The sequence below is a fragment of the Kwoniella dendrophila genome, chromosome 4, assembly GCF_036810415.1.
Source record: "Kwoniella dendrophila CBS 6074 chromosome 4, complete sequence".
NCBI lineage: Eukaryota > Fungi > Basidiomycota > Tremellomycetes > Tremellales > Cryptococcaceae > Kwoniella > Kwoniella dendrophila.
Genome location: NC_089479.1, coordinates 1,125,723 through 1,138,912, shown reverse-complemented (window position 1 = coordinate 1,138,912; position 13,190 = coordinate 1,125,723). Strand labels below are relative to the sequence as shown.

At 39.7% G+C, this 13,190-nt stretch overlaps 4 protein-coding genes across 4 annotated transcripts; 2 read left to right on the top strand and 2 right to left on the bottom strand.

Moving 5' to 3' along the window:
• Window positions 1-70: 70 nt before the first annotated feature.
• On the top strand, window positions 71-1,754 carry L201_003541 (uncharacterized protein; the record flags this gene model as incomplete). Its single annotated transcript, XM_066219294.1, has 6 exons — window positions 71-331; window positions 397-626; window positions 737-983; window positions 1,158-1,304; window positions 1,400-1,486; window positions 1,581-1,754. The coding sequence occupies 6 exons, from the start codon at window positions 71-73 to the stop codon at window positions 1,752-1,754; spliced, it is 1,146 nt and encodes a 381-aa protein (XP_066075391.1).
• A 465-nt stretch (window positions 1,755-2,219) lies between these two features.
• L201_003540 (uncharacterized protein) lies at window positions 2,220-5,033 on the bottom strand (the record flags this gene model as incomplete). Its single annotated transcript, XM_066219293.1, has 4 exons — window positions 2,220-2,606; window positions 2,688-3,205; window positions 3,270-4,380; window positions 4,482-5,033. The coding sequence occupies 4 exons, from the start codon at window positions 5,031-5,033 to the stop codon at window positions 2,220-2,222; spliced, it is 2,568 nt and encodes an 855-aa protein (XP_066075390.1).
• Window positions 5,034-6,653: 1,620 nt separating this feature from the next.
• On the bottom strand, window positions 6,654-7,052 carry L201_003539 (uncharacterized protein; the record flags this gene model as incomplete). The annotated part of the gene is made up of 1 exon (XM_066219292.1): window positions 6,654-7,052. The coding sequence occupies one exon, from the start codon at window positions 7,050-7,052 to the stop codon at window positions 6,654-6,656; it is 399 nt and encodes a 132-aa protein (XP_066075389.1).
• Window positions 7,053-8,153: 1,101 nt separating this feature from the next.
• On the top strand, window positions 8,154-13,078 carry L201_003538 (uncharacterized protein; the record flags this gene model as incomplete). Its single annotated transcript, XM_066219291.1, has 6 exons — window positions 8,154-9,776; window positions 9,836-10,990; window positions 11,057-12,522; window positions 12,766-12,835; window positions 12,888-12,929; window positions 12,983-13,078. 6 exons carry the CDS (start codon window positions 8,154-8,156, stop codon window positions 13,076-13,078), a joined length of 4,452 nt encoding a protein of 1,483 aa, XP_066075388.1.
• Between the last annotated feature and the right edge of the window lie 112 nt (window positions 13,079-13,190).

The following is a 13,190-nucleotide window of genomic DNA, read 5'->3' as shown; positions in this document are numbered from 1 at the left end:
TATCTCTCTCTTCTTATACTGCCTTGTGGTTGATTCTCGCCCCACACGACTTACTCACACCATTAGAAATATGTCAGCTCCAACTGCTTCTACAAATTTGAAGCCTGAACAACCTGTAGATGGTAAGGTAGTCGAAGGTTCACCTTTGGAAAATACGACATCGTCATCACCCAAGAAACCTAGAGCTAGATTAGGTCCAATCGAAACTGTGCAGCTCCCAGCATCTGATTCTGAGCCTGAAGATGATGAAGAACCACCTAGAATGCCTGGAGCAGGTAGAGACATTGGAGACGATGGTGATTTTTTGAAAGATTATCCTGAAGACACCGAAGTGAGTTCGGAATGGATTCACTATACGCTGGACTGGCTAACGGTTAATTGCATAACATCATGTAGGATCTCCAATTACAGCATTTAAGATTAAAGTCTACGTCTTTACTACCACTTAATATTTCAAGATTCTCTAAACATCTAAAACGATTATGTTTGAGACAAAATGAAATTTCATCACCTTTACCTGAAGGTGTATTCAATGGTTTAAGTGAATTAGAAGAATTAGATTTATATGATAATAGATTAGGAAGTAGAGTGACTGATGAAGAATTGAAAGGTTGTGTAAATCTAACGTGAGTTTACTCAGGTTATTATTCTTTTGTTATCTGGATTCACTTCATTCAAAAATACCTATATGACATCTTGCTTTTCAGATGTATTAACAGCTTGCTCTCCTTGATAGTTCACTAGATTTATCATTCAATAACCTTCGACATCCACCAAATTTACCTTCTCAGAATAAACTCAATGTTCTGTATTTGGTACAGAATAAGATATCGCACATCGAAGAAGGTGAATTAGATTGGTGTAAGGATACTATGACATCAATAGAACTTGGAGGTAACAGATTAAGAACTATTGAGAATTTAGACAATTTGGTGAAATTAGAGGAATTATGGTTAGGTAAGAATAAAATTAGAGCTCTAGAGGTAAGTTCACTCTTCACTTGTTTTGCTTTGAGATAGATATCCCGATTATATACAAAAGATAGTAAAGCTGGGATAGGGTTTGGGGAAAGATGTATATAATGTTCAATAATGGGGTTATTGATCAAAACAATCAGATAGGTATATAGCTAAACACCTGATTTTTGATCAATATAGAACCTTTCAACCTTCTCATCGTTGAAGATTCTATCGATCCAATCAAACAGAATAACGAAAATGGAAAATCTAGAAGCTTTAGTCAATCTTGAAGAATTGTATTTATCGCATAATGGTTTAACCAAAATTGAAGGTTTGGAAAAGAACGTAAGTTATCCCGTCAGAGATTCCAACAAAAAGGGATAATTGTGTGAAGTGATATTGAAATGTTTTTCCCTTTCATTTCTGTTTCTTGGCTATAGATTAAATTGAAAACACTTGATATTGGAAATAACATGATTGAAGAAATTGAAGGTGTATCACATTTAAGTGAATTAGAAGAATTCTGGGTAAGTCTAATGTCCTTCTGATCTGAAAATAGTTCAACAAGATTAATATTCAAAGGGAGAAAAAGATGATAACATTACATTGCAATATATATAGGCAAGTTATAATAAAATACCAAATTTACATTCATTAGATAAACAATTAAGACCACTGAAAAATTTAGAAACTGTTTATTTGGAAGGTAATCCATGTCAATTGAATGATATGACTGGTTATAGAAGGAAAATCATTTTAGCTTTACCTCAAATTAAACAAGTTGATGCTACGTAAGTTCTATAATTCCTTTTCTTCTACCTTTTTTATCTAATGGTTTATCTCGTCGTAGATTTGTCAAATTGTCTTGAACCTCGCCTAACCTAAATGGACCTCAGAAATGAAGACCGGAACCTCAAACACGGTAAAGGAGTGAATCGCAAAAGGAAGAAAAGTGTCTTGTCTGTGTATATTCAGACTAGAATATGCTGAATGAAGAGTGGCAATAAACGGTACTGCGATTCCTGTCTGTGAGTTGTATTTTTTGGTAGTAACATATATAGAGAATGCATTTGTTTCGAACAACAGCATTCGTAGATTCCAAAAAAGGAACTTTTGAACTTCTACAGATAAAAAGGCTAAAATACAATTTTCTATAAATTCGTTACATGATCTATACTAGGTGATTGTTTTGTTCCCCTTTCCGTTTACCTCTCTCTATTGAGTTTCATCGCCTTGTAGTCGATACGAAAAATCTCCGCATCAAAATCTTCTTCTCTTAGAACCTCTTTCGTCTATACCTTGATTCTGTGAATCTGAAGGTGCAGGTGAACCTACAGGTGTAGCTTTATCTAAATATTTCAACGCTTCTCTAACGGCAGAAGTTTCAATATCAAATCCTCCAGCTCTTCTCTTATGGGCATGACTATGATTGAATGTAGAATGGTTTGTATTATTCAGCAGAGGTAGAGAAGAAGCATGACTGGACTGGCTGTGGTTATAATCTTGTGTTGTTGAAGGTAAAGATAAAGGTGAAGAAGGTGCAGGTGAAGGTGAGTTATTATTGTTCATTTGACCTAAAACATTTGTTCTTCGAGCTACCACATCAGCTAATAATGCCAATGAAGCGAATTTCGCGTTTGGATGAGCCTAAGCGAAGAAGAATTCGCAGCATGTCAGCGTTCAAGTGCCAAATCAAACTGAAGTAATGGGGATCGAAAGTCAACTTACCTTTAATTGTTTCCATGCTTGGTCGGGTCGTAGTTTAGTATGATCACTTCCATCTATATCATCGTGGTGATGATCAACATGAAGATGAACCATTGGTTTATCTAATTCTAAATTCAATCCAATATGATTATCTATTACTGAATCATCTGAATTTGAATTTAGTCCACCTAGAACAATTTCACCTGTACATCCTGTACCATTATGCCCACCACATAGTTCAGGATTACCACAACAAGCCATTTGCAATGGTGCCAACAATTGTGGTTCATCATCTAAATCATCATGATATTTCTGTCGAGGAGTTATGATTTTACTTGAAGAAGAAGATGTAGCTGCTGTTGTGGGTCTCCCACTAGATGTTGAGGATTGATCAACTGTAGGTGAAAGTAATGATTTTATCGACATACATCCTCCAGGTCCGTTACAGTTTCCACATCCTTTTTTAGTAGGATTACCCTCTAATCCTTCGGTTGCGTCAGGATGAGGTTCATCGAATAAACTTCGACAAAATTCTTGACCTATATCTCGTCGTAGATGATCAGTTCAAAATTGATCCCAACAAATAATGTCAAACGGACTCACCAAATGTATCATTTCTACAAGCATCACAATTATCTGGATCACCTGTACATACAGCTTCGGTTTTTGGTGATTTAGTGATCGGTGCTGTAGATACGTTATTCAGTGCCCAGATTGATTGTTTAGCATTTGCGTTACTTTTGGATTTCAACCTTAATGGCACGGCTGAGGCTGAACTTGTAGCCCTTACTATATTTGTTGTAGTTATACTTGAAGAAGATGAGTTTCCGATTGAAACAGCTTTGGTAATACCTGATGAACCTGAGTTGTTCGAAGGTACTTCTGAAGCTGCTCTACATGCACAAAAACCTCCACCTGCACATAATCCACAACCGTCGTCCATTAATTTAAATGATTTTGTAGGTGATGACATATTTGGTGAAGTGATTATAGGTTTGATATCTTCTGGTTCTTGCTGATTTACTACTACTCTACATAAACATTCGTCCGTGGAATGACATAATCCACATGATGATGGTTGAGCTAATGTAATATCTTTCTTTATAGTTTGGGTAACAGATGATGTTGAACCTTGTTGACATGGACAGTCTGGATCAGGATTTGGACAAATTGGACAATCGACTAAATCCTTTTTCGATTGCTGCTGCTGATGTTGCTGTTGTTGTATAATAGCGATATTCTGTTGACTTGGATTGGATCTAGTATAAGAGTGTCTATGTGATAGTGATTGTCTTCTCGCTAGACTTGGTGAAGGTCCAGGTACTAGAGAATCTATCGTATTCTGATCAACCTCCATCCTAACTATAGTTGTCGTAGTTGCAGGTTTACTATCATTCATATTCCTCAACCCATTCATCTTCAAGGTGTCAATTTCAACTTTCAATTGTTTGATCGAGTCTTTGAACGATCTTCTTTCTAGTTCCCAAACATCCTTCTCACCATTGAACTCCATTATTTGCATCTTGACACTGTTCAACTCATTCTTCAACCTCTCATTATCGTTCTTCAAAGCTCTAGCTACTTCCTGCAATCTGACATTGGAGTGTATCTCATTCGCTTCATATTGTCTCAATCTTTCCTCCAAAGTTTGGATGTAATCCGTTCTTCGAGCTCTATGAGCTCTCTGCGATAATCTATTCTGCGATTGACGTTTCTACGGAGATAAGTGCGTTGTTAGTTATAACATCGTGACGAGAATATCGGCCCTTATTACTTTAATGGCACTGGTTGAGGAATGAAGAGATTATTACTCACGTTATCCGGCTCTTCTACACTAACTTTTCTACCAGGTTTAGCTCTTTCAGGTAATACCCATTCTTTACTCGGTTTAGCGAATATTTTACCTGCTGACGAAGAAGTATCTTTACCTGCTACAGGTGTTAAAGGAGCTATATTATTATTCATGTTTGATGATGTTGTAGCTGTTGAAGCTGTTGATGAATTTCTAGAATGCATTGCCGGACGTGTAGCAGAAGGCGTTGAAGATGAAGAAGGTGAAGGTGCAGATGATATTGTACCTTTAGGTGGTAATTGGATCTTCGACGATGAACTGACGTTGTTCTTCATTACTGTTTGTGGTGGTGGTCTTGAAGCTATTTGAGGGGTATTTGCATTTGTACTGGATGAACTCGGTCTAGGAGCCATAGGCCGTTGTGCTAGGGGTGCAGATGGACGAGGTTGTACCCTCTGATTTTGAGATGAATTAGATGGCTTTGGTAACATTGTTGGAGGTCGAGTGGCGAGTGGACGAGATGATGAAGAAGTAGGTGTAGGCATTGGTCTAGCTTGAGGTATAGCTACAGACATCTCCTATATTCTTTTCGTTGTTTAGGTAAATGGTTAAGCTAGTTTCGGCCAATTGATGTTTGTCACCTTTTGTGTATAACAAATTGGTCTGGAAAAAAAATGATTGTATCAGAAATGAAAGATGATAGCTTTGCAGCGTTGTAAGGTGAAGTTGACTAGATTAGGTGAAGCAGTCCGACTCGGGGGGGAGTAGCGTGCTGAATAACTTGATTACGAAAAAGAAAATTTGGTTGTCTAATCAGATAAACTAAATCTCATAATCTGACTTTCCTAAAGTGGTTATTCTGAACACTCTGAGGAAGAATACAATTGATCATAGGTCGGCCGATAAGGAGCTACGGTGGGTGATAATAGGTATAGCTTGGCAACTAGAATATTTAGAAGGATCTTTGTTCGTTTTGTGGAGTGCTTCTATCGTATCATGGAACCTTGGGTGTACCTTTTCTTCTTTTGTATGGAGCTTGGTTGGATGGTTGAGCTTTTGTACAGGTGGTAAAGCTACAATAAAAAGACATCGGCCGATACATGAGCAGTAAAAATGTTTATTGATAGTAGAGGTAGATGTAAATGTGTGTTGATATAAAAAAGGGGGGATGGGATATCTAGATGTTCGGTTATATTTCAGTTTTAAGTGCAGACTACGCAGTTCAGCAGAGGTTTTTTCTATTCTCATATATGTGATTCAGGGTAAATTAAGCATTAGGTCAAAGAGTACTTTCTCTTTTTATCAGATAGCACGGAATCAAATCATTAAATTACATATCTACTGTACTCTGTGCCTCTTCACCCTTTTTCAAGCAAGCTTTATATCTATAATGAGATTAAAGGATTAAAGAGCGACTTTATCCGATAACAAGTCCAACCAATTATACTATTTCAAGATCCAAGTGTTTCAATAGGATCCATATCAGCTAGAGGATCAAGGATGATTTACTATAACAAAATGTCGCACAGTACTAGCAAATTCTTCCCTGTTAGATGGCGCGGATTTTGCGGTACTGGTGATTCTTGGCCGGCTTGTCAATCCGATGGGGGTTGCCTCACGATGCGGCATTGAGATCTGTTATTTTGGCGCAGCGATCATTTATAGCTTTGAGAAACCGGTTGAATTCGATGGTGCATTAGTGAGTTCCTGGCAAACACAGGAGAGATCAGCTTATGCACTTACCTCGATCTGATACAGTTATGTTAATTTGGGAAGCATCCATGGTTGTAGTAGTCGAGCGAACCAGATGTTATTGGACTGTCGCTACAGATAAGATGCAATTCAGCTGTGCGACGTCCACGATGACTTACAATGGTAACTCCAAGTCATCATTCTTATAAGCAGTGGGCGATGGGGAGACCGTTCACAGAATTCCAGTGTATCTATCATGTCATCAGTAGGCGCGCCTGTCGTCAGTGTGGAAGTAGATCGTTGTGACTGCAGGAAAGTGAAACGTACGTTACAAGTATCTACTGTACGTACCACAGATGCAAGGTTGTCGTGATGGGACAAGCCTCTAAATATCGAATTTTCACATGCTAAAACCACTTTCATGTCTTACCATGCACAGTTCTACTTGGTAAAGTAATCATTCATACAGTATTTAACAGAAGTGAAGTTGGTAAATATAAGATTTACGGAGATGGCTTGAGATGTCGAAGATTAGCCTCACTTGACAAAGTTTGTTTCTGAAGTTCTTGACTTGGTGCTTCATTCGATTTTGGGAGTGGAAGACCTAAACCCGGTACATAGCAATGTAGGAGAATATCTAAATCAAATCCAGAGACTTCGACTAAAGATAAACATTCCTTGCTATAACCAAGTTCAGAGAGCTTGATAAGGTGATGAGCGGCATGAATGAACGTATCAGAAATGTCTTCGAATTCTTCATTTCCATCATGAGATTTGAATAGAGGTGTTATATCGCGGAGGTCCAAGTGTTCTACCGGTTTCCATTCTTGAAGTAAATAATGAGAGGTTTCGAACTTACGAAGGACTCCCAAAGCCCAGTCGAGTTCAACTGAAAGTAACATTAGAACCCGATTTTTTGGCCCATTTAATTGTACCTACGAAAACAGCCTCCCCACTAAAGCTGATCGTGTAAGCACCACTCACATATTCAATGCGCGCACATAAGCCACTCACTTCTTGTTTTGCGCGTCTCAATATCCATAGATTATCCTTCTCATTTTCATTCAACGCCTTGCATGTCCTCCAGATATGCGTAAACAAGTGACTATGGAAGCGCATACCGTTCAATCCTAGTACCCAAGCGCGACATAATTCTTGACGAGATATAGATATCTACGTATCGAGCCAGGATTAATTGCAAGACTCCGGTAACCTCTAGCTTTTGATCACTCACTCTAGGATATGATTGAGTTCTAACCGAAGTGAAATAGATGGCTGGCTTGGTGAAATTTCGTTGAAAGAAGGACGAAGATGTCATATCCTCCTCACGATAGGATAATATCGCATTTGAATATAGATGTTCTTGGAGAAAAGGGGGAGAGGATGTGTGCAGTACAAAACTCGCTCCTGTCAAATCTGGGATATCTGGAAGACCTGATGGAAACAAATCCTTCTCATCATCGTTACCATACTTTACTACATGAGGCGGCATGATGTAAGGCTGTTGACTCGGTTTAAAAAGTTGTAACTAATCGGTTACTTGGGTAACAATGAAGTATTTATGTTATGCTCTACTCAGTGTCGACATGTTTCCGGCAAGACAGGATATCATCTGGGTACGTAGTAATAGACTATAATTAAGTACATATCTATTATTCGGTCACGTGGCTGACATGCACATCATCATGTCATATCTTCGCGATTCGTCACATAATACGTGCGGTTTTTGGAATTGACAAATTCGTGTACCAGTAGTATTCGTGTTATGTTAGTCGGGATGACTACCTTGCGCAACATATCCTCGAAGTAGTCAATGTCCACTATCGACAGGGACTGTACATCTATTACTCCCATCACTTCTTGTTGTAACATAAAAGTCGAAGGCCAAGTTCGAAACGCGTGATACCTTCAATCACTATACTCGAAAAGCCTGGGACTCACCTCAATAGCTGCGGACGTCTTCTTACCGCATGAAGTCGATAATATAGATCTGGGCCAATACCATGGCTCCTTCACCTTCAACAACATATTCAACCAGTACACCTCCAACCGGTCCTAGAATTCCACCTACAGGTCCAAAAGCTTTACGAAATGTCAATGGCACAAATAAACAACCTCCATCAGGACCTGCAGCGTTAGTGAATGGTAATTTACTAAACACCAAGCATGATAGAATTTCATTCTCATTTCCTCAAGCTCATTCCTCGCCGAACATATCTGCAAGCTCAAGTGAAGCTGGGCCATCAAGAATTAGACTCAATAGTCAAGAGAGTAAAGTCAACTCACCTTCTTCACTTCTCAATGGATCTTCAACTTCAACGTCCAGTCTGAATGGAAGTGCTGTAGGTGACACAAGTAAAACATCGTCTTTGATATCACCAAAAACCCCTTTCAAAATAGATATACCTTCAGCTCCTTCACCTGATAGAAACGCTTTGCACTGCTTGCCCAAATCGTCGTCTTCCTCCTCTTCAAGTACAGCAGGTGCATTTTCAAAAACTACTACAACGAACGAATCAAATCAACAGCAGTCTAGAAAAGTACCTACATCACCGAAGAAAAGGCATACTAAATCGCTATCCGAAGATAAAAATAAAGTGGACAATGATAATAGTTATAGATCGTATTTTCTACCTGTAGATGAAAGTCAAAGAGCCAAAGTATCTATATCATTCTCATTACCTGCAAATACGAATGGATCAATCAGAAGACCTAAACCACCACATTTAGATGCGAAATTGCCTTTCGAAATCAGTCCGGCGGGAACTCCTCCTCCACCACCACCACCACCACCTCCTTCGTCTTCTCAACCACCACCGCCCCCGTCGCCGCCCCCATTTGATGCTAGACCACTTACACCACCTTTACCACCTCATGGAAGACCTCCTACGCCCTCTCAAGATGATATACTGAAACCTCCAACCCCTCCTCCACCGTCAGATAAAGATGATGACTTACCACCTCCACCACCTTCTCCCCCCATTCACTCATCCTCTCCTTTCCCCCCACCTCCACCTCCAAAACCTAGACCCCCATCAGCACCTAGATCATTCTTCGCATCTTCCTCCCCTATATCGATATCTTTAACATCAACATCATCAACACCAAAACCAATATCGCAACCACCGCCTCCGCCCCCACCTTCAAATAACGATACACCACCTTCGCCTCCACCTATAGAACCCCCTTCTCCGCCTCCACCTGCACCTCCTTCTCCAGGCCCGTCTATGCCTCCTTTAGCTCCTCCGTCCTTCCATTTTCGGGATTTATCAATACGGCAGAAAGAACCACATGAAGAAGATGAGCAAGATCAGAAGGATGCAGATTTATCTATAGAACCCCCTTTGTCCAAATCTCCTCCAGCACCACTTTCGAGAGCTCCTACACCACCTTACATCCCTCCACCTTATGTTGCTCCAGCATGTGTTCGTCCTAGACCTGGTACAGGTAATTTCCTTGTATTCAAGGAAGGAAAGGAAGGAAAGGAAAGCAAAAGATATGATGGGATTGAGAATGGTGAAGCGATAGAAGTGAGCGATCCGAGACGGAAAATATCGAAAGATCAATTGCAGAAGGGTAAGGGAAGTACGAAATGTCGTTCGGGCTATTATGAGATAGAATATGAGGTAAGCTTTTCTCTCAATCAGAATAAATTGATGAGATGAGCGACTAACAACATGTATAGTGGGATGAGAATTCAACAGGACCTAAACCACCTCCACCACCTACAGCAGTTCTGATAACAGGTTTGAGCGCATTAACAACTACAGATCAGATTAGTAAATCTCTTCGACCATACGGGAGAATAAAGGACATTGACGCTAAAATGGACACAAAATCTGGTATGCAGTTAGGTATATGTTGGGTGAAATTTGATGGACCACCTCATGGAAAAACTGGTACAGCTCATGATGTAGCTTGTCAAGTTGTTAAAGTATGTGATGGGCAAAGAATTAGCTTGAATGGAAATGAAAAGATCAAAGTTGTATTGGATGGAAGAGGTTTACGAACTGAAAGAGCAGTAAAAGACGAAATGCTTAGAAGGTATCCACCGAAACCTAAAGTTATCCCTAAACCTGTTGTATCAGTATCTACACCTTCACTTATCCAACCTACAGCAGCAGGAACCAGTACACCGTCGTCAGCAGGTGCGCAAACTCCAAGAGCAACAAACGAATCTTCCGTCTCAAGAATCATCCCTCCTATACCTAAACCCTTAACAGGATCTTTACCTAATCGACCACACAGAACACCTCAATCATATCAACAAAATCCACCTTATGAACCCTCTCTTCATGTTTCATTACCCTCCAGACCTACCACAATGCTATCACGTTCAGCAGCATCATCCTCAACAATGTTACTCGCTCGGCCATCTGGATTACCCGTTAGGCCGGATACAACAGTCCAGAATCTAGTATCATCCTTTACAGCCGCGCCATTTTCTCGTCATACAAGTGGATCAGATTATGATAGAGGAAGGAGATATGATTATTCAGATTCCTACACACCAGATAGTAGACGTCCAAGATCGAGGTCAAGATCCAGAACACCCTATTCCGACTACTCGTCAGACTATTCATCCGATAGTGTTGATTATCATTCTAGACCTTCGTATCGACCACGAGATAGATCACCACACAGGGGTAGAAGACCTAATGGGAAAACAGCGCCCCAGTTCAAACCTACTATAGAGGATGAAAAAGCGGTTGAAAGGATTAAACAAGCCTCATCAAGCAATGGTTTAAAACATATTTTCATCGACTCGAGCTCTCTCTCCCCAACCGAAAGTAATAGTAGTTATGTCAAAGATCATTTTAAAACTTTCAAACCTTCTCAAGTGAGTCGATTTCGTGGCGTGCAATTATTTGCTATACCTAGTTGACAACTTTTATTCACTCGATAGATATTGCATAATCATCATGGATGGTATATTCTCTTCTCAAACAACTTTACAGCTGATCGAGCTCAAGTCGTACTGAACGGGACTACAATTCAAGGACACCGATTAGCTTTAAGCGTCAAATCACCTCCTTCTGCCTCAATTGCAACGGCTAATAAGAAACCGGATGAAGAGGAGAACCAAGCTGTTATGGGCAATAACAAAGTAGAAAAAGGGGCTTGGAAATTCTTGACTATCACCAAAAAGAGTAAATCAGCTCCTATACCGACTGAACCAAAAGCCGATAGAACAAAGGTGGAAAATTTGAGAAAGAAAATCATGGAATCTGATGAAAGTAGTGATGATGAGGAAAAAGTTGTACACGTCAAACCTAAAAAACGAATACCTTCGTTCTCATCGACTTCCTCTTTGTCCGATAATGAAACTGTTCCACCAGTGAAAACGACGAAATTATCAAACAAAAAGGATGATATGGCTATGGATATAGTTGAAGATTCGATCTCGCCCGCTCCTCCAATAGAAGAAGTTGTCACAGTAATCGAAGAACAAAAGGAGAACGGAATCCAGACTACCAAAGGTAAGAAAAGACCTGGAAAAGCCAAAGTCTCCAAGAAAAGCAAAAAAGCAAGATTGGATTCACCTGTTCCTACAGTCGAACCTATTGTCGAAATTCTTCCTTCACCAGAACCTGAAGTTGCGGAAATTATACCTGAAAAGGAAGCCGAACATGAAATTGAAGTAGCTAAAGTAGTGAAAAAGGCGACTGGTAAAAAGAAGGGACCTAAATCTGAATTTGATAAATTCATCGCTTCGACGATTCTTGATGAAGAAGATGCCTATTGGCTTGGTAAAGCATTGTCAGCCGCTAAAGAAGGAGAAGAACCTGAATTTGATGCCGATGCATCTGAGATTGGACAGGAGAAAAACAAAGATGAATCACTATCAGATAAGAAACATCCATTATATCATACCAGTGGTTCATGGAGAGCAGAAGGATTTAAGAAGATAGCACAAATATCGAAATCAGAATATTTACCACAACGTAATAAAGCGACTACATCAGCAACGATATCTGAAGAAGCTGCTGCAGCAAATACTGGACAAGGAATTACGACAGGTAGAACAGCTAGATTAGCAGGTAGAGATCAAAATAGACATGTTACAGCATTCAATAATTCTTCTACGGGAGGAGGAAATACTACAGATTCAGAATTATTTGCATTTAATCAATTAAGAATCCGTAAAAAGCAATTGAAGTTCGCTAGATCAGCTATAGAAGGTTATGGTTTATATGCAATGGAAATCATTCAAAAAGGTGAAATGGTTTGTGAATATGTTGGTGAATTAGTTAGAGCCGCTATAGCAGATGTAAGAGAACAAAGATATATGAAACAAGGTATAGGTTCGAGTTATCTATTTAGAATCGATAATGACGTCGTTTGCGATGCTACATTCAGAGGCAGTGTTAGGTGGGTTATACAGACTCCCACTTTTCCCTTCTTTACACCCCGCTCTGTTACTGGCACATTTCAACATCCATCTAGATATTTCTTCACCAATCCCTATTTTCTACATTTCGCTCTTATCCTATCCTCTGCCCCTTATCGTCATACCGCTGTTGACCATGATCGATCCTGTGCTCTTCCTACTCAGCTCGCACTGCTCATTTATCAGTGGGTGCTAACCAAAGCTGATCAAACCGCCATGTATAGTCGACTTATAAATCACTCTTGTGATCCATCCGCCAATGCAAAAATAATCAAAGTAAATGGCCAGTCAAAGGTATGTGCTACTGTGAGCAAGGTATAATAGCTGATTATATTGGCTTTGATAGATTGTCATCTATGCCGAAAGAAGTCTGTATCCGGGAGAAGAGGTAAGTCGACTATTGCGTCATATACAGGTCAGTTCACTGAAATCGAATCGCAGATCTTGTATGATTATAAATTCCCCTTAGAATCTGATCCAGCACTCAGAGTACAATGTTTGTGTGGTGCTGCGACATGTAGGGGATGGTTAAATTAGATCTTTGAATACCATCTGCAAGTCGATGTCAAGTCGTTGACTAGACCAGGTCAAAGTATAGTCAATGCCGCATCGATCAGCATCGTCGTTAGATTATCTGTATGAATAAAGC